The sequence below is a fragment of the Agelaius phoeniceus genome, chromosome 19 (genome assembly GCF_051311805.1).
Source record: "Agelaius phoeniceus isolate bAgePho1 chromosome 19, bAgePho1.hap1, whole genome shotgun sequence".
Lineage (NCBI taxonomy): Eukaryota > Metazoa > Chordata > Aves > Passeriformes > Icteridae > Agelaius > Agelaius phoeniceus.
This window is the reverse complement of record NC_135283.1, coordinates 4,422,914-4,445,053: the sequence shown is the minus strand read 5'-3', so window position 1 is coordinate 4,445,053 and position 22,140 is coordinate 4,422,914. Positions and strand designations below refer to the sequence as shown.

General features: G+C 56.4%; 1 protein-coding gene across 8 annotated transcripts in view; it reads right to left on the bottom strand.

Moving 5' to 3' along the window:
- The window catches only part of MXRA7 (matrix remodeling associated 7), a 43,737-nt gene extending 22,353 nt beyond the window's left edge, over positions 1 to 21,384 (bottom strand). The window contains exons 1-6 of one of the 8 annotated variants that reach the window (XR_013184701.1): positions 20,698 to 21,382; positions 12,693 to 12,788; positions 10,542 to 10,602; positions 6,386 to 6,485; positions 4,424 to 4,461; positions 4,202 to 4,282 (exon numbers count right to left, since the gene is read on the bottom strand). Coding sequence is in view for 7 of the 8 variants with exons in the window: in XM_077188120.1 (XP_077044235.1) it covers positions 4,249 to 4,282; positions 4,424 to 4,477; positions 6,386 to 6,485; positions 10,542 to 10,602; positions 12,693 to 12,788; positions 20,698 to 21,195 (843 nt within the window). In the remaining variant the exon portion in view is untranslated. Of the gene's footprint in view, positions 1 to 4,201; positions 4,283 to 4,423; positions 4,478 to 6,385; positions 6,486 to 10,541; positions 10,603 to 12,692; positions 12,789 to 20,697 lie in introns of all 8 variants that reach the window. The other 7 variants (XM_077188120.1, XM_077188121.1, XM_077188122.1 and 4 more) reach the window with 7 other exon arrangements.
- Positions 21,385 to 22,140: the final 756 nt, after the last annotated feature.

The window sequence follows — 22,140 nt, the reverse complement described above, 5'->3', positions numbered from 1 at the left end:
CCATGGGGGCAGATACCATCTCTGGTGGTGACTATAACCCAGTCTTGAGGTATTGCAGGAAGAATATGAGGAATGACACACTGAATTAAGCTTTCCTGGTGGTCCCAAAAACCTGAGCCAGTTGCTTCAGCCAGTCAGCAAAACACAGAGAGGACTTAGAAGCAGAACAGGGAGACAATGCTTAGAAAAGAGAGAAGGGATTGAGTGAGAGGTACCAAAAGGAGCTTCATCAACACAGATCTGAAATTCCTCCTCTGGGACAGAGAAGTTGAAAGGTGCTCTGGGCTTTGGGAAATGCCTGCTGTGCCTCGAGGCAGCCAGGACCAGTGTGAGCAGGGAGCACCAGTCTCACTGGCTTTAGGACAGGGTGAGGAACCAGTGGGATCAGGGGCTGTATCACCCCCAGCAGACCTTGCCCACAACTGTTTTGAGGCAGAAGCTTCTCACATTGCCCAGCCAGAGCAGCAACAGCTGAAAAGGCCAGAGCACAGCCAGGGAGGTGCCTTGGGCTCCTGACCAGCTCATCCATCATCACCTGTGTGCCCATTCCCTTGCCACACTCCTGACCTCCCCAGCCAACACCACAGCAGTGGGAAAAGCCACTGACAGGCTGGGCTGTGCTTTCCTCCATCACTCAGTGTTTTTTCAGCTCACTGAACACCAGTTGGCTCCCAGCCTGGCAAGATGCCCCAGTTCCCTGCATCCCTGGGTCTGTCCCAGCTGCAGGGGAGCCCAGGACAGGCAGAGCAGGGCTCCCAGGGAGTTAGCAGGCAGACAACAGCCAACTGCCCATGCTGCACAAGGTTAAGCAGAAGCAGATGAAGACAAGTCATGAGCACTGGGTGAGGGAGACACGGAGAAGCAGCCACAAGCCAGGACAATTCAGGACCTGAGCCAAAAAAAACCACCCCAGGAGCTCAAGCAAAGTTGCTGTCTGAATTAAAATCTCATGTCAAGGCAGGGTCAGAGACTCACACCCTGCAAAGGCTACGGGGGAGTTTGCAAGGGTTTCCTCTCTGGGATGGGAGAGGAGGAGATGGGAAGGGGCTTCCTGGCCTCCTCTTCCCTGGCTTTCTGAGGGAGGCATCCTGAGTTACTCTGTTTTTAAAGCTTTTGGGGATTCATGACTCAATCATGACTATAAATAGGGCCAGGGCTCCAGTCCACTGACATCTCATAGGTCAGAGGAGGTTTTCCCTGGGGATATGGAGGCAGGGAACAGCACCAGGCCACCAGCAAACTTCTCCTCCTCCAAGTGGACTTGGGCACCTACAGAGTGAGCGTGAGGGGGAGCTCAGCAGGGAAACCCAAACTCTTGCCCTTTACTACAAGAGGCAGGTAGGAAGCAAACACACCTCATGCCCTGGGTGTTGGGCAGCTGAAATCAACCTTGGCCATGGCTGGTGCCATCCCCATGGCTGGTGGCTGCAGTAAAGCAGTGCCCACCCTGCCCTGCAGAATGCCATGGCCCTGGGCTCTGCCCCCCTTGCTCCTCCTCCCTCAGCCCAGGACGACTATCGTGCTGCAGAAGATGAGAAGCAAACAAATAATGACCCTCAACCCCCCCAAAAAGCCCGAACTTACCAGCTTCCCTCATCCAAAAGAAGCACCATGCTGGACAGGACAGGACAGGACAGGACAGACAGCAAAGCCACTGGGTGGGGGGAAGGTTAGCAAAAGAGAGGGAGGAGAAAAGCCCAGTCCCCATGCTGCACAGAGAGGGGAGCGAGCAGGCAGGCCAGGGTTATGTGATGGCAATGCAGGGGGTGGACAGGGACAGATGCCAATGGACAGCTCTCCCAAAATGCAACCTCCCCCAGCCCTGTCCACCCGCCTATTTTTGGAGGGCTGCTAGTGGAGATGTTTGAAATAGGTCAAGGTCTGTCAACACAGTCATTAAACCTCTGCAGCTGCTTCCTCCCCTTGTGTGCTCCAGGGCTGTCATCACCAGCATTGTCTCATTCACATTTCAAACTTCAGCACAGTTGGCCCTCAAGCCACAGCTGCATCCCACTTTCATTCAGGATGCCTTGTAGAGCAGGAAAAGGTCTCTCCTCTCTGACATTCCCTAGAAGCAGGGTCTACCCTGCCTTGCTGAAATTCCAGGGTCCAAGCCCAGTTTTTTTCAGTGCCCCATAACCAAGAGGCACTCTGAACCCAGCTGGGGAGGAGGCAGGTTTCCAGTGCTCAATCACCACTAAGAAAAGGGCAGAGCTTGATATTTGCAGCCATCCAATTCCCCTTGCATGAATTCCAATTTGCAGTTGAGCCCTAGGCTTAAGCCCAGTCTGTATTCAAACAGAGTCACGTCAACCCATCTGTGGCTGGCCAGGAGGTGAGAGGAGAGGATGGAGAGGCAGGAGGAGAGTTTGCTCCTTGGATGGGTCACCTGGCTGTGGGAACTGAGCCCATCAGCCAGGGGAACTGGGCAGCAATGCCCATCTTCCCTGCAGTGGTCTGGGGGATCTCCTGCTCCACCCAGGAGTGCCCCTGGCAGGAGGTGTTTGGTGCCATTCATCAGACCCTGTTCAATGCATCTGCCATGGGGCAGCTTCTGGCTCTTCACCCCCACCTCTTCCTCAATCCCACACAGAGGAGAGAGGAGAGACTTTTCTAGAGCCTGTCAGATGGGATCTGCTCTCCTTTGTCCCACCAACACTCCTAGCCAAGAGCAACAAGGAGAGAGCACAGAGAGCTCAACTCCTTGACAGCACTGAGGCCAACCAAGGCTTGGCTGGGACCTGCTTTGCCTCATGGAAAGAGAGAACTGAAAGCAGAGACCCAAGGGGGCCATTTCTTCCATTGTTTTCTCTTTTATAAGGAGTGGAGCCTTGCTGCAGCTGTCAACACTCAGTAGAGTCCTGACCATACTCATTTCTAACAGAAAAAATCCCCACTAACCTCTTTCAGCCTTAAGGGAGGTTTGAAGAACATCTGGCAGAGACCACTCCAAGCCACCCATGACATCCAGGCCCTGCAGGCACTGGGGAGTTCTCTCTCCCTCCCTCCTGCACAGGAGCTGCCCAGCCAGGACAGCAGCAGCTCTCAGGCAGCCTGGTTGTGTCTCACACCCACACAGCTCAGCCCTGCCTGAGCAGGGGCAGCTGCACCACCAGGACTCACATTTCCTGAGCTACAGCTGGCAACAGATGGCCAAAAGCCTCAGGTGCAGAGGACAAGGATTTGGGAATAAGCTGTGCTGGCTGGACCAAGGGCTGCATCCTTCCCCTGCACTCTTCCCCTTCCTGCCCAGACTGTTTTTCTCCCCCAGGGGGGCAAAGGCTACGTGCTTCTGTTCCAGAAGGACTGGTGACCCACCAGGTGTGATCAAGCACAGCCACCACCCCAGCAGAGGTATTTGCCAAAAGGATTTACTGTCCTCCTCCCTCAGTGAGCACTCTAATTTTTAAGGCTGAAGTCACCAAAAGCAGGAAGTTGCATCACTCAGTGAAGGTCACATTCCTTCCCCTTTTAGTCCAGATTTAGCACCAGTTGGAAGCCACAACATTCAAGAGAATTGTAGGCAGGACAACCACAGCTTCTGCAGGGATGCAGGTTAGAACAGAAGTGGGGTTTTTGCTTAAATAACCAAATCTATTGCATGCCTGTACTCTCCTGTCTGAAGTCCTACAGCTCCTTCTGAACAGGCAAGGAATATTTTCAAAGGCATCTCCAAAATCAAGGAGTCCCAAAATTCAAAGTTGTGAACTACACAGCAAGCAGCCTCTGAGGACCCACTTGCATTTTTGGGATGTTTCTCATATCTGCTGCTTCACATGGGAACCTGTTGATACACAGGAAAGCTGGAGGAGTGACAGGGCTAAAAGTGCACACTAAACCTGTCTGAGTTTTGGTAACACACCCTAGGGCTCTGCAGCAGCCCCAATTTCCCAAATCAGTAGAAAGAAGTGGCTGTGGGATGTCCAGCTTCAGGCATCCAAGCTGGAAGAGGTGAACATCCAAATGTGAGAGCCCCCATTCGCCCTGGAGTGCTCATGGAAAGTGAGATGGAGGCAGAGGGGGGTGGACTCATTAATCTGTTATGAGGAGGGAAGGGGAGGGAGGTGGGGAAGGAGGTGGGACAGGCAACCAACTGCAGCTCCAAACAACCCCTCCCCTGGGAAATAAAAGCAAAATCACCCAAGACACGAGCAGGTGTTACCAGTGGTACCACTACCTCTAAGCAGCAGCGTGTCCTTACCAAAAAGATTTGCAAGAATGTTTGTGGCCGAGGACCTAAGGTACTTGCTACAGAGAGGTGAGATCAGAGGTCAGCTCAATCCTGCAACATAAAGGTGGCAAACCCGGGTCACAGCAGGTCAGCAGCACTGTCAGGGCTCATGGACAGGGGGAGAGGGGTGGAAGGGCGAGGAGAAGGATGCAGGACAAGGCTGAGCTGCTGTGCTCAGCTCTCCCAGCTTACCTGGCAGCAGCCCTGCCCCCTTGCACCACCTGCGAGGCCTGCAATGAAAAGCTGCTGATGCCGCAGTGAAGATTTGAGGGGGGGAAAAGTAAGCCAGCAACAAAGCAAGACAAAAAAAAAAATTCACCAAGCTGCCTTAAAGAAATGAACAACACAAATACGGAAGAGAAGAAAATAAAGGAGCAGTAGGAAAACCACGTCTGGCAGTGGCCCTCAGTGGGGAGGGCTGCTCAGAGCCTCCAGGGGACATGAAACCCATCAGTTCTAGGTGCACTGTGCTGCCCTGGGAGTGCTCCACACAGACAAGAGCAGCCTGAGGTGCCTGAGCTGTGCCATGTGCCCAGGACAGGGCCATCACCCCTGGAGCCTGTTCTGAGTCCTGAGTACAAAACCCCCATCCCACTGCTGTCCTTAGGCAATGTCCCCTCAGTGGCTCCAGGTGACAAAAAGGAATTTTTTGCCACACAGGAACCAGCCCAAGGCCCTGCAGGACTCCTGGCCCTGAAAACCTGAGCAGTGATTGCTCAGCTGGTTTGGATGGAGCTGCTGGTGCAAAGGGTTGGAATTTGCCAGCTGCAGGTAGATTTTTGCATTGGTGTTTAGCAGGATCCTGAAAAGCAAATCCCATCTGGTCCCATGGGTGTCCCTGACATTCACTTGGCTCATCCCCCCACCACCCTCCCCAGGTGAAAAATACAGTGACACTCACAGCCCTGCTCAGCAGTTTACAGGGTGGGGGCTTCAGGCACAACAGACACATGGAAAAGAAGAAAGCAAACATTTTTTCCTGATGCCACCAATGCAGAATCAACCCCGTGCCAGAGAAAACCAGAGCTCATTTCTGTTGCTGACCCCAGAGCAGGGCAGGTCTCTGGATTTATTCTGCCTACCACAGTGCCCTGCTCACCTCACACAGATAAACCTCAGCCACCACCACAGGGATGCTGCCCAAGAGCCTCAAGGCAAGGTTTGCCAGCAGGAGATGCCTGAGCTGGGGGTGAGCTGTGGTCCCCCATCCCTGCCTTCCTTGCTGTGCTCCAGTTTCTGCTTGGTTCTTTACACCAGCCCAGCTGTGCTGGTATTTAGACCATGATTTGACATGCAAGGGGTAACAAATGCCCCTAAATCACTCTCTGCAGACCTCTGGATGGAGAATTGGGTCCCACAGCCCTTGGGACAGCAGTGGGGAGAACACCACCTCCCAGGCTTGCTGAGCCAGCCCTGGGAAATCAGTTCCTTGGAGCTCACCCTCAGGGAAGGGAAGGGAAGGGGTGTGAGCTGCAGACACCTGTGAGGGAGCAGCCTGCCACAGAGCCCTCAGCTGTGGGGTTATTCCTTCTCCAGGCTGGGGAATCTGGAGCCAGAAAGCTTGTTTTAAGTGACAGGACAGGTTTGACCTTTCTTCATGCAGGACTCAGGGGATACTTCAGCAAAAAGTGAAAGATGGACAATTCTCCATCTACACCAGGCCCATGACTTGGTAAGTCCCCACCACATCCAGCTGAGGAGACAGCCCTGGGGATGGACACTTGCAGTGTCAGCCCCATCTCAGTGAGCTCTAGAACCTCACACTCCTTCACTTTGCCCCAGTGTTTCTGAGATGTGCCCATGCCCTTGGCTGGGATGCCATCCCAGGCCCAAGGGAGGGGAAGTAACCAAAGATCAGGTCCTCAGGAGATACCTGTCAGCACAGAACTAATGGGATCAGGGCAAATACACCAGGAAAATTTGGTCTAAGCATCTAGAGGAGCTCCAAAGGTATTTAGGGTCACAGTGCCTCCATCTCCTAAATCAGTGGGGCTTTATTTGTTCTCATATCTTCCTATGTGGGAGAGGTCTGGAGCTCCAGAGCAGTGAGACACTGAGGGAGTGTGGGGGAGAGAGTCTGAGCACACCCAGCTTGCTCCAAGGGCACATCAGCCAGGTGGGCTTGGGCAAGAAGAAAAAGGGACCTCAACTTACCTTTGTTCTTCCTCTAGTTCTTCTTTGGACATCATTGACTTGTACTGGTTTCCCCTTAGCTTCCCAGGACTGTATTTAAATGAAAATGTCTCCTCTGCAGCTGGAGAGGGGAGACAAAAAAGAGCAAGAAATCTGTGAACCAGAGACCTCCTGAGAGCCACAACCCACAGCAGTGGGGTTCTTCCTGTGGGTGCTCTCTGCTCTGCTCCTGCACCCCAAATGCTTTGGACACTCCAGCACCTTCCCTGAGTCAGCTCCAATCTGCAGGAAGGCTGGGCACTGCCAGGGAGGATCCCAGAGCAGAGCAGAGGATGGCAGGAGCCTGGGCACTGCCAGAGAGGATCCCAGAGCAGAGCCAGAGGATGGCAGGAGCCTGGGCACTGCCAGAGAGGATCCCAGAGCAGAGCAGAGGATGGCAGGAGCCTGGGCACTGCCAGAGAGGATCCCAGAGCAGAGCAGAGGATGGCAGGAGCCTGCAAACAGCCAGCACTGCAAACAGTGAGGATTGCTGTGAGTGAGCAGCCTGCTGGCAGCAGATCCAAGGAAATCCCACAGCCCAGGAACCATATGCCATTGTTCTCCCTGGATTCAAAGCCTTGCAGGCCCATCTTGGCTTATCAAGACATGCTAATCCTGCCCTGATTAACTCGCAGCATTTTCTGCTTCTCTCCAGACTTGCATTCCTCCTCCTCCCTCCCTCTCCTCATCCAGGGGCCCTTTCCCCAGCTTGGGGCTCATGGATGGTGCTGTCCCAGCTCTCCTGCAGCCCTTGCCAAAGCTTGTGGAAAGAAGATGCCACATGGCAAATGCCAGGGCTGCAAACAGCGCCGAGCCCAGGCAGCCCCAGGAGCACCAACACAGCCCCTCTGTCACCAGCCCTGAGGAGGAAGCCAAGGTTTTTTCTCCTGGATGCTCTCCCACCCAGCTCTCCAGCCTCAGCCTGTGCTAATTAGAGCACCAAAGCTCAGACTCTGAGCCAAAGCCAATCCTTTTCCAATCGGATTTTGTTCGAGCACTATTTGCTCTTAAAAACCTCTCCCGTGCTTTATCTCCCTACAGATAGGGGAAAACAACAGGAGGGGAGCTCAGCCCAAGAGGGGCCCAGGAGGAGCTGCTGTGTTATCTGTGGGCTGCTTATCTGAGAGCCTTTATCTCCCAAGGACTGCAGGACTGGGCTGCTTCAGTCCAACCATTCCCAGAAATATTTGCTGCTTCCCCAGACCCTCAGAGCCCTGGGGATGCTTCCAAGGCGTGCACAAAAGGAAGATTTTCCTTCATTATCTGCATGGCCCTGAAAAAATTGGCCATTATCCACAAATCAGTATCCAGGATGACACCAACAGGACCCCTAAAGGGCTCCTGCATCCTAAAGGGGTGAAACTCCCCTGGCAGGAGAGAAACCCCAACTTGTACACAGCTCATGGATGCAGCATCTGCTCACAGGGAGCCCCAGCTCTCCACTGCAGTTGTGGCCATACCCATGATTGCCTCCTCCTCCACCTGCCCAAATGAAAAACCCCTCACAGCCCCTCTCCTTCCTCACATGCAGGATTCAGCAGCAGCTTCCCTCTATTTTCTGATCAATACTGCCCTTAAGGATTTTTCTCCTTGTGTCCAATACCTTGATTTTGGGATTTCTCCAACCCCAAGCTCATGCCCACATTCAACTGCTGCCAAACCTTGGGGACCACCATGTAAAAAGTCAGAGCCTGATTTTGTAGGTGTGGAAACCAGAGATCTCAGAAACAAGCAGTGCAAGGCTTGTTTCAATAATAATAAATACAATAACTGTATATACAATATAATAAAATAACTATAAATACAATATAATAAAATACAACACAATATAATAAAATAACTATAAATGCAATAATAATAAAAACAATCTTTTACCAATTTCCATGCCAAAACTGTAATTTACTAATAAAATTTGATGAGTCATTGAAAAAAAAAAAAAACCCAAACCAAGAAAAACCCACTTAAATCTACTTTCTAGAAGAACCCCTTCAGATATTGTCTCCCAAATTTGCCCTAAACCAGGACACAGTGCCTGGAGCACCAGGAATGGGATGGGAATTTCCCAGAGACCTCCCCCCTGCTAATGCCCACATATCCTCACTTCTTTACATCTCCTGATCTTGGGGAGCTTCCCTGGGGAGTCCTGGTGGATTAGTACTCAATTACTGATCTGGGGTGTTTCTCTAATCCCTAAATGCCATTGGGGCTCCCAGGGGATGCAAACCCTTTATCCAGCTTGGTCACAAATGGCTGAACACAAGCAGCCCCGAGCTCTGGTGTGCAGCCCCAAACATTCAGCTGGGCCATGTTCCCCTTCCTGGGTGGGAAACCCTCCCCATGGGCAAACAAACAAACAAAACCTGGCTAGCTGGAAACAAGCAGTAATGCTGCAGCTTATCAGCACCTTGGGTGACCATAAAAGTGCATGGAAAGAAAATTCAGCTGGCTGCTGCTTTGGGAGATATTAGGAGAAAGGAAAAAAAAAAAAATAGGGTGTAACATCCTGTTCCTTATGCTGGTGCAGAGCAGGAGCTGCTCATTACCTTTGTAAAGCTCCAATGATTTCAAGGACAATCAAGATTGTTTCCCTCGCATGGTTTTCTGCCAAATCAAGTGAGATTTGGGATTTAGACTGGCTCCCAAAAGGAGCAGTTTAGTTGCCACCTCCCCAGAAAAAAATAAGGGAGGAGGGAGGCAAGGAAGGTCCCCATCTCCCTGCCCACAGGGTGAGATTAAAAAAAGGAGACAGTGTGTGGGTTTGGAAACCACTGGCTGGTTTTTGAGCTCAGGAACTTTCTCTGCAGATGGAAAACAAACTTCAGGAAACACCCAGAAAAGGGGAGGCTGGGTTTTCATGTACACAGGGAAAAGACTACAGGAATAGGAGGTGACCTACTTACTGAGAGCCTCCATGAGTTCATAGTAAAGAAAACATTTGTCTTTCATCTCTCTGCCCTGCCATTGCCAGAGCTGTGGCCCTGAGCTGGCAGGGTGAGAGCAGCCCCAGGAGAGCAGCTCTCCCCTGAGCAGGCTCTGGTGTGATCCCCATGTTGGGGGCAAGGCTGCTCTGGTGGCTTTGGTCACAGGCTGGGGATCTCCACCTGCCCCAGGGGAATCTCTGAGGCTTGAGTGGGGCCAGGAGCCACAGCAGGCAGTGAAGGAGGAGCAGGGCTGCTCCCAGGGCACTGCTGGTGCTCCCAGCTCCATCCCTCAGCCCAGGCCATGGATTTGGCCAGCCCCATTAGGAAATACTTCAGAAACAGTGGGAATAATGCAGGAGAGGAGCCAGGGGCTGCCTGCAGGAGGTGCCTAGGGAGGACACAGTGCTAGCCAGGTCTCACAGCCAGGGGACATCACCTTCCCCCATTTGTAAGGATGCCCTGAAGTGCCAGGGCAGCCCTGAAACAGAGCTGGACCCACAGAAGCAGACACAGAGGCAGAGCAGCAATGCTGAGCATGCATTTGAGAGGATCCACCCATCAATCCTCAAACCAGACCTCCCACAGCCCCCCAGTGCTGTGAGGAAGCCCAGCAGGGTGCAATGAGTGTATTTTGGGAGCCCTGTCTCCAAAGGAGCTTCCCCTGCCTCGCAGGAATGGCACCAGGATTAAAATTTGATTCTCTGAGGCATTAGGCATAATCCTCCCGAGCTGGGGGATTGCCACACAGCACCTTCCAAGAGCCAGGCAGAAAGTGGGGCAGGGAAGGGGAACACCCCAGGGCTCCTGCTGCCCCAGCTGTCCCCAGGCACCCCAAGCCAGGACTCCTGGGGACATCCCAGCATCTCCAGGGCTGCTCAGCAGAGCAGAGCCCCCTCCAGACACACATTCAGGCACCATCTGTTTCATTGTCTTAGCACTGCAGCAGTTGTCACCCCAATTAGTCAATTAATCATTTTCCAATCAACTAATTGGCTAATCAGTTAAACGTGGCCCTGGCTAAAGCCCCTGGAGATTGTCCTGGATGAGCAAGGAGCTTTTGGAGCAGCTGCATCACAAAGCTGCCCCATGGCAAAGAGCCCAAGGGCATCTGGGCAAGGGGCAGGAATTTCCTGGAGGAAGGAGACCATCCCCAAGCACTCAGGGCTCCAGGGCTGTCCATGATCTCCCTGCAGGGCTTTGGCTTGCTTGGCACTCACCATCCTCATCCTCTGGCTCTCTCACCACCAGCTTCTCGTTTTCTGAGTCCACCTCTTCCTCCTGGAGGAGTGAGAAACAGAACAGCCATGAGGAGAAGGTGCTGTGCTGAATAACCCACGTTTGGTTGGGGCAGGGCTGGGGTGCAGAGCCTGGAGCTCCAGTGACAGGGCAGGAACCCCTTCCCTGCTGCCCCCAAGGAACAGGACAAAGGGATGCTCACTAATGAGTGAGGTTCATTAGTCTGCTTCCCTCTCACTAGTCAGTCCCAGTGATCTGGCCCACCCAAAGGCTGTGAAATGCAAGTAATCAAAGAGATATTAAGGTTTATAATCAAAAAGATATTAAGGTTTATATTTAAAGAGATATTAAGGTTTATGATCAAAGAGATATTAAGGTTCCTAAGAAGAGCCTTGTGCCTGAGCACCTTCTTCCCAGCTGCACCCCTGCCACCCCTCCTGCCCAGGGACAGGCAGGGGACTGAGCCAAGAGCCACAGGAATTCTGTGTGCCCCCAGGCCAGGCTTGGACAGGCTGTCCTGGCAGCAGGAAAAGGTGGATCCCCAGCCAGAGCCACCTTGCAGCCACGGGCCAAGGAGCTGCTCTGAAGCACAGGGACATTCACCAGTCATGGGGGTCAAAGGCAGCACTGGGGGCTTGTGCTGGGAGCCCTCCAGGAGCCATCCCCAGCTGGTGTCTGGAGCACAGGTGGGAGCAGCATCAGCACATTTTGGGGTTTTTTTAAAAGGCAAACCAGTTTTGGAAGTTTTGGGGCTCCCTTCTACAAGATACAACAAACTTCACAAAACCCAGATTCCTTGTCCTGTGCAGAATCTCCAAGCAGGGAGACAGGGGAGCACCCCAGCTCTGGAGATAAGACAAGGACACATGGCAGAGCCCCTGCATGAGAGATTTCCTCCTGCAGAGCCCTGTGCTCCAGCTGCAAACCCCTGTGAGCCGAGCCCAGGGGTCACCAGCACCCAGGGGTGTCTCCTGCAGCTCCTGGCAAAAGGACAAAGCACCTGCAGAGAGGGAGCAGCATGGGGGGAGGCTGCCAAGCCCCTCATTATCAAGGGAAAAGCTGTGGGGAAGGAGACCCAGGGGGAAGGACACTGAGCCAAGAGGGACCACGCAGAGCTGAGTGCTGGGTGTGCAGGGCAGAGCTGGGGAGGAGCTGCTGGAGCACAGCCCCGGGCCAGAGCTGGGTGAGTTTGTCATGGGGGAGGAATGTGCATTATTCACAGCCACTTGGCCTCCTCTGGCCACCCTGTTCCCCAGAAGGAGATGCCACCAGCACCCACACCCGCTGCAGCCACGGCTATTTTGGGCCACACTTCCAAACATGGGCACTTCCCACTGGACACCCAGGCTTCCCTGAGGATGGCTGGGGAGGCACCCAAAGGGAGGGCACGGGGAGGGGACAAGCCCAGGGCAGCAGTTCCCCATCACATCCATCTCCCCCTGTGAGCTGGGACATCCCCTGGGAGACCCAACCCTCCAGGAGCAGCCACAGGGAGGGAGATTCCAGCCTCTTCCTTGCCTGGGCATTAGGAACTGAGCATTTAACAATGAGAGCAAGCAGGAAATTTGGGTGGCAAACCTCCAAGGAAGGAAAATAGATCTGCTCCAACACAGAGGAAGAGACACTTGACAGGAGCAGAGAGGGAGCAGGCAGGGATGCCAGGCTGGCAGGCGACAGCAGCGTGCCAGGGCTGGCTGGGCACCCCTGCTCGTGCCAGCCAGGAGCTCCCTACTGCACAACACTTTTCTGCTTGGATGGCTTGGAGGCAGATGCCAGCACCTCCCTTCCCCCATGCTGTGGCCCCAGACTCCACATCCCTGTCCCTCTGTCCCTCTGTCCCTCTGTCCCTCTGCCCTCCTGGGGCTGCTCCCTGTCCAGCTGCCTCACAGGGACCCACCTCACTGACCCCCATCCCTGGGGCATCACAAACCTGCACCTGGAACACCATTTCTTTCTGCTTTAAATGGGCTGAGCCATTAAGAGGCCACCCAGCCTCACCAGGGGAGAACAGCAGGGAAGCTTTGCCCCCCTCCCCACGGCCACTGCCACCCTGGGACAATGTCCCACCCTGCAGGGACACTGGCACACTGGGCTGTGCCACCCTCCCCAGGCTGGCTCTGCCTCCCACACACCTCTGCATGGCTGGAAAGTGCTTCGTGGCCACTTGTGTCCTCTGCTTGTCCTGGGTGCCCGAGGCCGGATCCAGGCGAGGCACCCAGTGGTGGGATCTGGAAAAGGACAAAAGCTTTGAGCACAAACACCCCCAAGTGCTCAATCAACCATGCACACATGGACAAATCCTGAAGGAGGCCCATAGCCCACCTTGCCCCATGTCTGTGCCAAGCCAGGAATGGCTGATGGAGTGGGGAACCCCTGAGACCTCCAGTGCCCGGCCCTGCAGCCAGGGTTTGTGTTCAGGAGCTGCTCCCTGTGGAGCTCAGGAACTCTCCCTGTGGAGCTCCCAAGCTGCTCCCTGTGGAGATCAGGAACTCTCCCTGTGGAGCTCAGGAGCTGCTCCCTGTGGAGCTCAGGAGCTGCTCCCTGTGGAGCTCAGGAACTCTCCCTGTGGAGCTCCCAAGCTGCTCCCTGTAGGGCTCAGGAGCTGCTCCCTGTGGCGATCAGGAACTCTCCCTGTGGAGCTCAGGAGCTGCTCCCTGTGGAGATCAGGAACTCTCCCTGTAGGGCTCAGGAGCTGCTCCCTGTGGCAGCCCCAGCCCCTGGGGTGGGACCAGGGCAAGGAGGTTGCAGTGAGGGCTGGGCTGGCTGTGCCAGCTCCAGGCTGGGCTGTCCGTGTGTCCTGGCAGGGCTCAGGCAGCTGCCTGGGATGCTGATGCAGCAGAAGGGAGGGGACATGTTTGGTTTGTTGATGCTCTGCCTTCCCCATCACAGGCAAACACCCCCTGGAGACCTCCCCATCCCACCCTGCCATCCTGGGGCCGGGCTTTCCCAGCTCAGCCAGCTTTCCCTGCCCAAAACCTTCAGCTGAAGGTTTCCTTGCTGTGCCTGGAGGGCTGTGGAGGAGGATTTGTGTGGGCAGAGAGCAGGGACACCGTGTCCCTTGGCCTTGCAGTGAAATACCAGCATGAGGCTGGGAGCAGCTCTGGGCTGGCTGGAAATGCCAGCAGGGACAAAGCCCCACCTGGAGCCTGGCTGTGCCCACCGTCCCTGGGAGCCAGGGAGGAGGGGAGAGCCCTCTCTGCCTGGAGCAGCTCCAAATTTCAGAGCTCTCAGCCCTGCCTGGCCAGTGGGTGCTGCTGTCCTGAAATACTGAAAACCCAGTCAGAGTAAATCCTGATCTTTACATAAAATACAGTAGAATAGCAGAACACTATGAAGTGGCTTTGAGTACAGTTTTTATAAGTATCAAAAAGTTCTCTCTAACTTTGCTGGCAAAAGACCTGAATTCACAGGCCAGCATTATTCCTTCCAACTAAGACCCGATGTAGCACTATTGTAAGTCACAAACAATTCTTAAAAATTATATCTCAACTTCCCAAACTGTCCTAGAAGTCTAAAGGCAGCCTTCTCTTTTACCAGAATCTCTTCTCACTCCAGTCAATCCACAAATGAAGTGACTCTGCCCCAGGAGCAACCCTGGACCAAAGCCTTTCCATGCTGAACACTTCTCCAAGGGGGAACCACTTCAGAGGAAAAACAGGTCCCATTTAGGAACCTTAACCTGCTCCACGTGACACCTGCTCCTTTGTGAATGAGCAGGTGAAAACCAGCACCTGCAAAGCATCCTGCAAAGCAGGGAGGGGGAAGATGTTGGGACAGCACTGGGAGGCTCGGAGGACACCATGGCACCCCAAGTGCTGCTCTTGTGGGAAGCACAGCCCAGGGAGAATGCAGGGAGAGTTTGGAGCAGCTGGGAGTGAGGAAGGAACAACTGGAGAAGAAAGGAGCGGAGTGCTCTGTCCAAGAGCCCACAAATCAGCATCTCTCTGGTGCCATGAAAACGTCCCCGCAGGAAAAAAACCAAAAAAAAAACAACAAACAAAAAAAGGCGAGAAGCAGCTCCACGAAGCAGCACTGCAGGGAGCCGTGCACGTCATCATTATCTGGGAGCATCTGGAGGAGACTTGACACGGGCCGCCCCAGCAGCTGCTGCGGCAAACAAAGCTCCCTTTGCCGAGCCAGGGACGCGCGGGGCGGCAGCTGCCGGGGCCGGGGCCGTGCGGGCCGGGAGAGCTCCGGGAACGCTCCGGGGACAAACCGGGAACGCTCCGGGGACAAACTGGGAACGCTCCGGGGATGCTCCGGGAACAATCTGGGGATGCTCCGGGGACAAACCGGGAATGCTCCGGGAACGATCCGGGAACGCTCCTGGAACGATCCGGGGACAAACCGGGAAAGATCCGGAATGCTCTGGGAACAAACCGGGAATGCTCCGGGAATGCTCCGGGGACAAACCAGGAATGATCTGGGAACAATCCAGGAACAATCCGGGAGCGCTCCAGGAACACTTCGGGAATGCTCCGGGAACAATCCAGGAACAATCCGGGAATGCTCCGGGAATGCTCCGGGGACAATCCAGGAACGCTCTGGGAACAATCTGGGGACGCTCTGGGAATGCTCCGGGAACACTCCAGGAACAATCCAGGAACGCTCTGGGAATGCTCCAGGGACGCTCCGGGAATGCTCCAGGGATGCTCCGGGAACGCTCTGGGGACCCTCCCTGCCCTGGGAACCCTCCCTGCCCTTGGGCATTACCGAGCCAGCCCGGGCACAGCACAGCCCGTGCCCCGGCACCTCTGAATCACACCTGGGCACAGCTCAATGGGCTCTGGAAAGGCCAGGGTTAAAACCCAGCAAGTCATCCACCTTCAACAGCAAGGCAGCGATCCATGATCCATCTGCCTCGCCTGGGCAGCTCCTGGCTGCAGAGCCAAGCATTTGTTGGATCATCACAAACGTGCTGCTGCCCTTCAGCTCCATGACCACGACACCCGCGCGTGGAGCTGACTCTGGCAGAGGGGTTTGGAGCAAAGCAGGGCGAGGACAAAGCTTCAGGGATGCCTTGGACATAGCCAGCACTGAGCATGGACAGGCCTGGGTCTCCCTGGGGAGGATGGCTCAGATAGAGGAGCTTGGCATCGTGACCCCAAAATGCCCCCTCAAGGCTCTGCCACCACTGAACCCTCTCCCAGCCCGTGGGAGGTGGGAGCCAGGCTTCCCACTGCAGCATCATCTGGTTTTCAGCTCATTTCTGGCCATTTCCTCCCCACTTCCTCCATCCCTGCTGCAAACCCCTCTCAGCTATGGGCTTCTTTCTCAGAAAGGACAAGAGGACGCTTTGGGGTTGGTGTGTCCCTCATCCTTTCTTCGGGGATAGCTCTGGCCCTTATGGGCAGGTTGGGGACAAATAAGTGCCCTGTTCCAGCTTCAGGAAAAGGGAAGATCCCAGTCTGCAAAGCAAGAGGAGAAAATTATCTTGGATTAAACTCCTGAGTCCTCTGTGTTGCCATTTATGGCTGCACTTTCTGCTCCAAGCCTGATGCAAGACATTGCAAGAGGGAAGAAAAGCAGACAGGAGAGAGCCAGCCAGAAAGAGAAAAGCCAGGCGAAAAGGGGAAGGAAGAAAACTTTTAAAAAAGATTAAATAATAATAATAATGTTGGTCAGAGTTTAGCAGAGCAAAGCAGCTGCTGTGTCAGCAGCTCCCCTTCACCCACCACTGGGGCTCTCCATCCTCCCTCTGCCCAGAGGAGCAGCTGCAGACCAAGAGCAGTTCTCCAGCCCTGGTGATGTCCTGCCAGCTCTGGGGTGCCTGGAGAGGATGTCCCTCATGTGGAGATGGAGTTTTGCAGGTCTGAGGCCTCCAAAGCGTGGGAGCATCTGCTCCTGCCACTTCCCTTGTCACTGCTATGGGCAAGGACATTTCTGAAGCTCTGGGACCACCCAGCCCTTAATGAGGACCAGGCAGTGCCAGGAGAACTCTGGTGTGTCCCACAGCAGGGCGAGGAGCCCAGCTGGGCTGCTCCCATCCCTGCAGGCACCACCACCTCCAGCCAGCTCATTCCCTTTCTGCCACAGCAAACACCCCACACCAGGATGTCCTTGCTGCCCAGGTGAGCTGCATGGCATCCTTGGCAGGAGGCAAAGCTGGCCCTCACCTGGCAGCTGCACACAAATGGGCACTTCAGGAGGCAAAGAGTCCCCCAGCAGTGCCCTGGCTCTGGCACGGCTCCAGGGCTTCACCCAGCCCACAGGGACCTGTGGGAGCCCAAACTTCTCAACCCATGTAGGAAACACAACACAGACCCCAGTGCCCCCCTGTCCCTCACCACGTCCCAGCAGAGCCTCATGGTGGGATTCAGGGTGGGCAGGACACATGCACAGGCTCCTGGGGGTGACACATGTCCTGTGTCACTTCCCAGTTTCCATTCTCTGCAGGAGATGATGCATTTGTGCCTGGCACAGGCGGCTCTGGCGAGAGCTGGGCACATCTGAGCACTCAGGGATCTGGGTGGGGAGCCCTGCATTCCCTGGCAGTGCTGCTGCCAGGGCTGTGACAGGGGTAGCACATCACCACATCCCTCCCCAGCGCCCTGTGGGACACTGGAGCTCCTGTCCCAGCCCTCTGGCAGTACAGACACAGCCTGAACAGCTGCCAATTACAGCCAGACTTAATTAGACACCCTCTCCCCTGCAGCTCGGGGAGGGCAGGCAGGAGGCATCAGAGGGGGAAATGATGACTTTGTAAACGTGCACAGGGCTCCTGGTGGGAGCTGGGGGGTTTGGGCCGCCTGGTGTGTCCAGAGGCACCAGGAGCCCCCAGGGAGGCCCAGCCTGGGGTGGGAGGCACCGGGAAAATGCAGCAGGAGCTTGGCAGAAGGGACAGATGAAGCCTTTGTGCCTCTGCTGTCCAGGGACAGCCCCCAGGCTGCCCTGCTCAGGCAGGGTTTGTGTGTCCCCTGTCCCCACTGTCACCCACTCACCCCTGCTCTGTTTGAAGCCCTCAGCTGCAATTAACCCTTGGCAAACCAGCCGGGCTGCCGTGCCCTGGCACTGCCCACTCACCCTCCCCAGCTCCTGAACATTTTGGCCAGGTTGGCATCCTGGAGGTGGCTCTGGTCCAACACTGAAAACCCTGCCCGGTCCCTGCCACCTGCCACTTCAGGACAGAATGGCTCATTAGGGAGTTGAAGTTTCTGACCGTTTCTCACAAGAACCACGCTCCACAGCCCCAGATTCGCTGCTGTTCCCACCCAGTTCCCACACAGCAGCTTTTCATTACGGGATTGCTTTGACAGCACTGCCTCATCCATTAACGAGCTGGGGATGGGGATGAGAACAGACAATGACAGACTAATTAAGTTTTTTTTTTTTCAGTGATGGGAGCCAGCAGAGACAAGGGGAAGCACTACAGCAGTTAAGGGAAACAAGGACTCCTGGGCTCCTTTCCCTGCTCTGCCACTGGGTCATTTTGTAGCTTTGAGCATGATGCTGCAATGAACTGGTCACTGCAGAGAGGGGCAGGGAGCCTTCAATGTTAGTGATTTTAGCAGCCTTGCAGGAGATGGAGGCAGGAGGGTGGCTGAGACACCCAGCTGCCCCAGCAGATCCCAGTTTGCACAGACAGGGAGCAGGGAGGGAGGAGGCAGCCGGATGCCCGGCTCCAGCCCGTCATTAACACACCGAGGCTGCTCTCCCTGGGCGGGTTCATCCATCAGCATTTTGGTCGAGTGGTTAATGGCTGCGGGCAATGCGAGCCAGCCTGGCACAGTGCGTGCTAAGCAAACAGGGGGGAAAGAAAATAAGGAAAGAAAATAAATAAGGAGAGAAAGCTCTCTGAGTGGCAGGCACAGCCCTCTGCCTGCTGATGTACTGAGAGGCCCTGAGCCTGCAGGAGCCAGCAGCTGGACAGGGTCTGGGAGCCTCTGCTGAGTCACATCAGGGGACTGCAGCCCTCACCGAGCCAAGACAGGCTGGAAAAGGAACGATTCCATCAGCAGCCGCCTGCAAAGCACTCCCTGCTCTGCCCAGAGCCCGTCCCATCCCTGCCTGTAACATCTCCTGGGCTTGGGTCTGGGTGGTGCTGGAGGAGGGGAAGGATGAAGCAACTTAGAGGATGTTCAGAGGGAGCAAAAGCAGGGAATCCAGGGAGATCCTGCAGAGCTGTGGATGGTCTCTCCCACTCTGCCCACAGCACCAACCCTTGGATCAGCAGGCTGGGCACTGCCACACGTGTGTGGTGCCTGCTGGAAGGGCACGTAGTCCCTTGGCCAGCTGTGCCACCCGGCCCCGGGGCCAGCAGTGCTGGCAGCTGTGGGATCAGGCGCTGGCCACGGCTCCCAAGCACACACTCAGCATTGCTGCTCCTCCTCCCACTGCCCCCCACACCACCCAGGCCTGCTCCCTGACCTGCCCACAGGGATGCTGCTCAGGCCCAGGGTGGCTTGTCCTGCCTTGCTCACACAGTGAGGGAACAATTTCCCAGGAGGGAAAGCTGGGCAGGACCCTGTGCTGCGCCTTTGCTGTAAGAGGGGCTGAGGGCAGTGAGGAGCCCCAGTCCCACAGAGCCCAGCCAGGCTCCTGGAGGACACAGAACTCCTTTTCTTGAGTAAGAACTCATTCCAGGCCATTCCAACTCATTCCAGGCACACAAAACCCTGGTACTGCACCTGTGCTGAGCAGAGACAAAGGAGCTGAGCCTTTCTGTGAAAGCAACAAGCATTGCAGCAGTGCCTGTTCAAAGAAATCAGGGCTGAAGAGCTGCCAGAGGGGTGGAAAACATTCCCAAGATGTGAACTAGCAGCAGAGGAACCTGTGGGCTCTGGCAGCCCTGGGTCTGTCCATCTGTCCCAATGCACCTCACCGGAGAGAAGCCCCAGCCAAGTGGCCAACTTTGGTGCTGAGCTGGCCCAGCCAGGACCCCGCTGGCCAACGGTGGCCCAGGAGCTCTCCAGAGATCCTGGTACTCACAGGCACTGATAAAGCACACGAGAGAAACAGATGTGGTTTCCAGGATGCTGTGTCAAGGCACAGGGCTGCTCGAGAGCTGTATCCAAGGGCAAGGGGCACTGGGAAGGGGACAGGGAGAGCTCCGAGGCTCAAAAACCACCAAGGGAGGTGCGAGGAGCACAGGGAGTCAGAGCCACATCCCAGCCCCGAGTGGTGACCCGTGGGTGTTGCAGAGCATCACAGCACAGAGCAGGGTGTGCGAGCCCCCGGACCTGCCCAAGGCTATCCGGTGAGTCACTGGAGATGCTTTCCAAGGCGAGGGCTGAGTATGCACTGCCCGGCAGCCTGGAAACAGTTGCTGAGGATTACAAACGCTGCTAATAATAGCCAGGAGGCGACTGGGCCCCAGCCTGTGCCCCGGCCCAAACACGCTGCCGGCACACGGCGAGCTCCCGCATTCCCCAGCGGCCCCAGCGCTCCCTTCCCGCCCTTTGGATAAGGAACCACATGGGAGAAAGCCACCAGGACAGGGAGTTCGGGTGCCTCAGGTTGTCACCGAGTCCCATCCAGGCTGGGCAAGAGCAGAACGAGATCTTCCCGTGGACACTGGGTCGCTCTTTTATTTTTATACAAGATCCGGTGGAGGAGGAGGATTTACCGGGCGTTTATTGGCACCGCTGCCACCCCCGGCCCCCCCAGTTCAGCCAGGGGTCAGAGCTTGGGGCCAGCATCCTGTTGGGGCTGAGGAGTGGGGCGGTCCCTTCCCTGGGGCAGCAGGGACAGCGCAAGGAGCCCGGGGACAGTTTCTGTAACCCGCAGAAAAGGGATGCGGACGGGAAGAATAAACACAAGCACATCCCCCAGCACCTGGACAAGCTCTTGGAGAAAGGAAAAGACTCCCGGGGGTTAGATGTGCACAGAGGGGAGGCTCACACTGACACACTCTTCTCTTCCCTTAAATCTTCACTTTCTTGATTATTTTTAGGAGTATTCCTTGGCGGGGAGGGAAGGAGCCAGAAACAGCCCCCAAACCGCCGCCTCCCCCGGGGACAATGAGCTTGTTCCCACCCGAAGACAAAACACGGGCTTTGCCGGGACCTCTCTTATTTTAGTGGAAAACCCGGAGCGCTGCTCCCTCCCTGCCACCCGCGGGGACAGAGGGATGGAGAAGGGACACCACAGGGGACCAGGGGGACCTCGGCTGTGGGGACCTCGGGGAGCCGGCCTTACCTTGCTCTCCGCATCCTCCCGGTGTCCGGGCTGCCGGGGCTGCTCGGGCGGCTGCCGGGGCTCCTCCGGGGGCTGCCGGGGCTCCTCGGGCGGCTGCCGGGGCTCCTCCGGGAGCTGCCGGGGCTCCTCCGGGGGCTGCCGGGGCTCCTCCGGGGGCTGCCTGGGGATGCTCTCGGCCGCCGCGGGGCTGGGCTCGGCCGCGGGGCCCGGCTCCGCCGCCGCCTCCCGCTGCTCAGTGACCGCTTCCTTCCCCTCGCCGCCCACTCCGACCTCCTCCACCGGCACCCGGCTCCCCTCGTCCTCCGGCCCCTCGGCCGGTGCCGCCGCTTCGCCGCCGGGGCCGCCCTCCCGAGCCGGCTCCGCCGCGGGCTCCCGGGGCCGCTCCGCCGCCCTCTCGCCGCCGCCTCCCCGCAGCCTCAGGAAGACGGAGGCGAGGACGAGGGCCAGGACGGTGAAGAGCAGCGGCACGGCCAGGTACGAGTCCACGGGCAGGTCCATCCTGCGCTGCCGCCGGAGCCCGCCCGACCCGAGTGCGCGGCCGCGGGGGGTGCGCGGGCAGCGCTCGGCCGGCGGCGGGGCTGGGCCGGCTCTCGGGCGGCTTTACCGGCGTCATCCGCCGGCCCTGCCCACCGCCCCGGCCCCCCCGGCCCGGGCCCGGCACCCACCTCCCCCTCCGAGCCGGCAGCCGCAGCCCGGCCCCGCTCCCCGCCCGCCGGGATGCGCGCCCGCATCCACCCGCACCCAGGGCGGGATTTGGGAAGGGGCGACCGCGGGAGGAAGGCTTGGGCTGCTCTGCTTGGTGCTGGAGTCCGGCTTGGGACAAGGAGATCTTTCATTAGACACTGCCTTATATCCACAAAGTCATTCCCAAACTGCTCGGCAGTGCCTTGCATCGTCGAATCCTAGAATCATTTACATTCTAGGATGATAACCCCTGTCAGTGAAAAAATTGTTCCTAATACTTAATCTAAACCTCCCCTGGCGCAACTTGAGGACATTTCCTCTTGTCCTGTCACTCGTTAACGGATCCCATTCGAACAATGGGAAGGTTTCAGTCTCCCTGCGCGGGCACCCAGGGCTTGGAGAGCTCGGACACGCCGGGGTGTCGGCTGGACTCCGGGAAATGTTTAACGAGCATTTGCACCTTGTTAGCCCTTGGCTGGGTAGCGGAGGGGCTGGCAGGGCCAGGAAGGCTGTCCTGACTCCCCTGGGTGAGCAGCATCTGGCGGCACGTCCATGCCAAGCTCCAGAGCATCACTCCACCTTCCCCAGGAGCTGCAGGGGATATCAGAGCCATAAACTGCTGTGATACCCTCCAGGTAAAGTTGGTGCTGAGAGCAGCTGGGCTGCCAGAGCCTCCCCTCGAGCATTTTCCTGAAAAACAGGAGACTCAAAAACCAGGATGTGTCCAAAAGCCATCACAAACTGGCAAGCAGAGTGGCT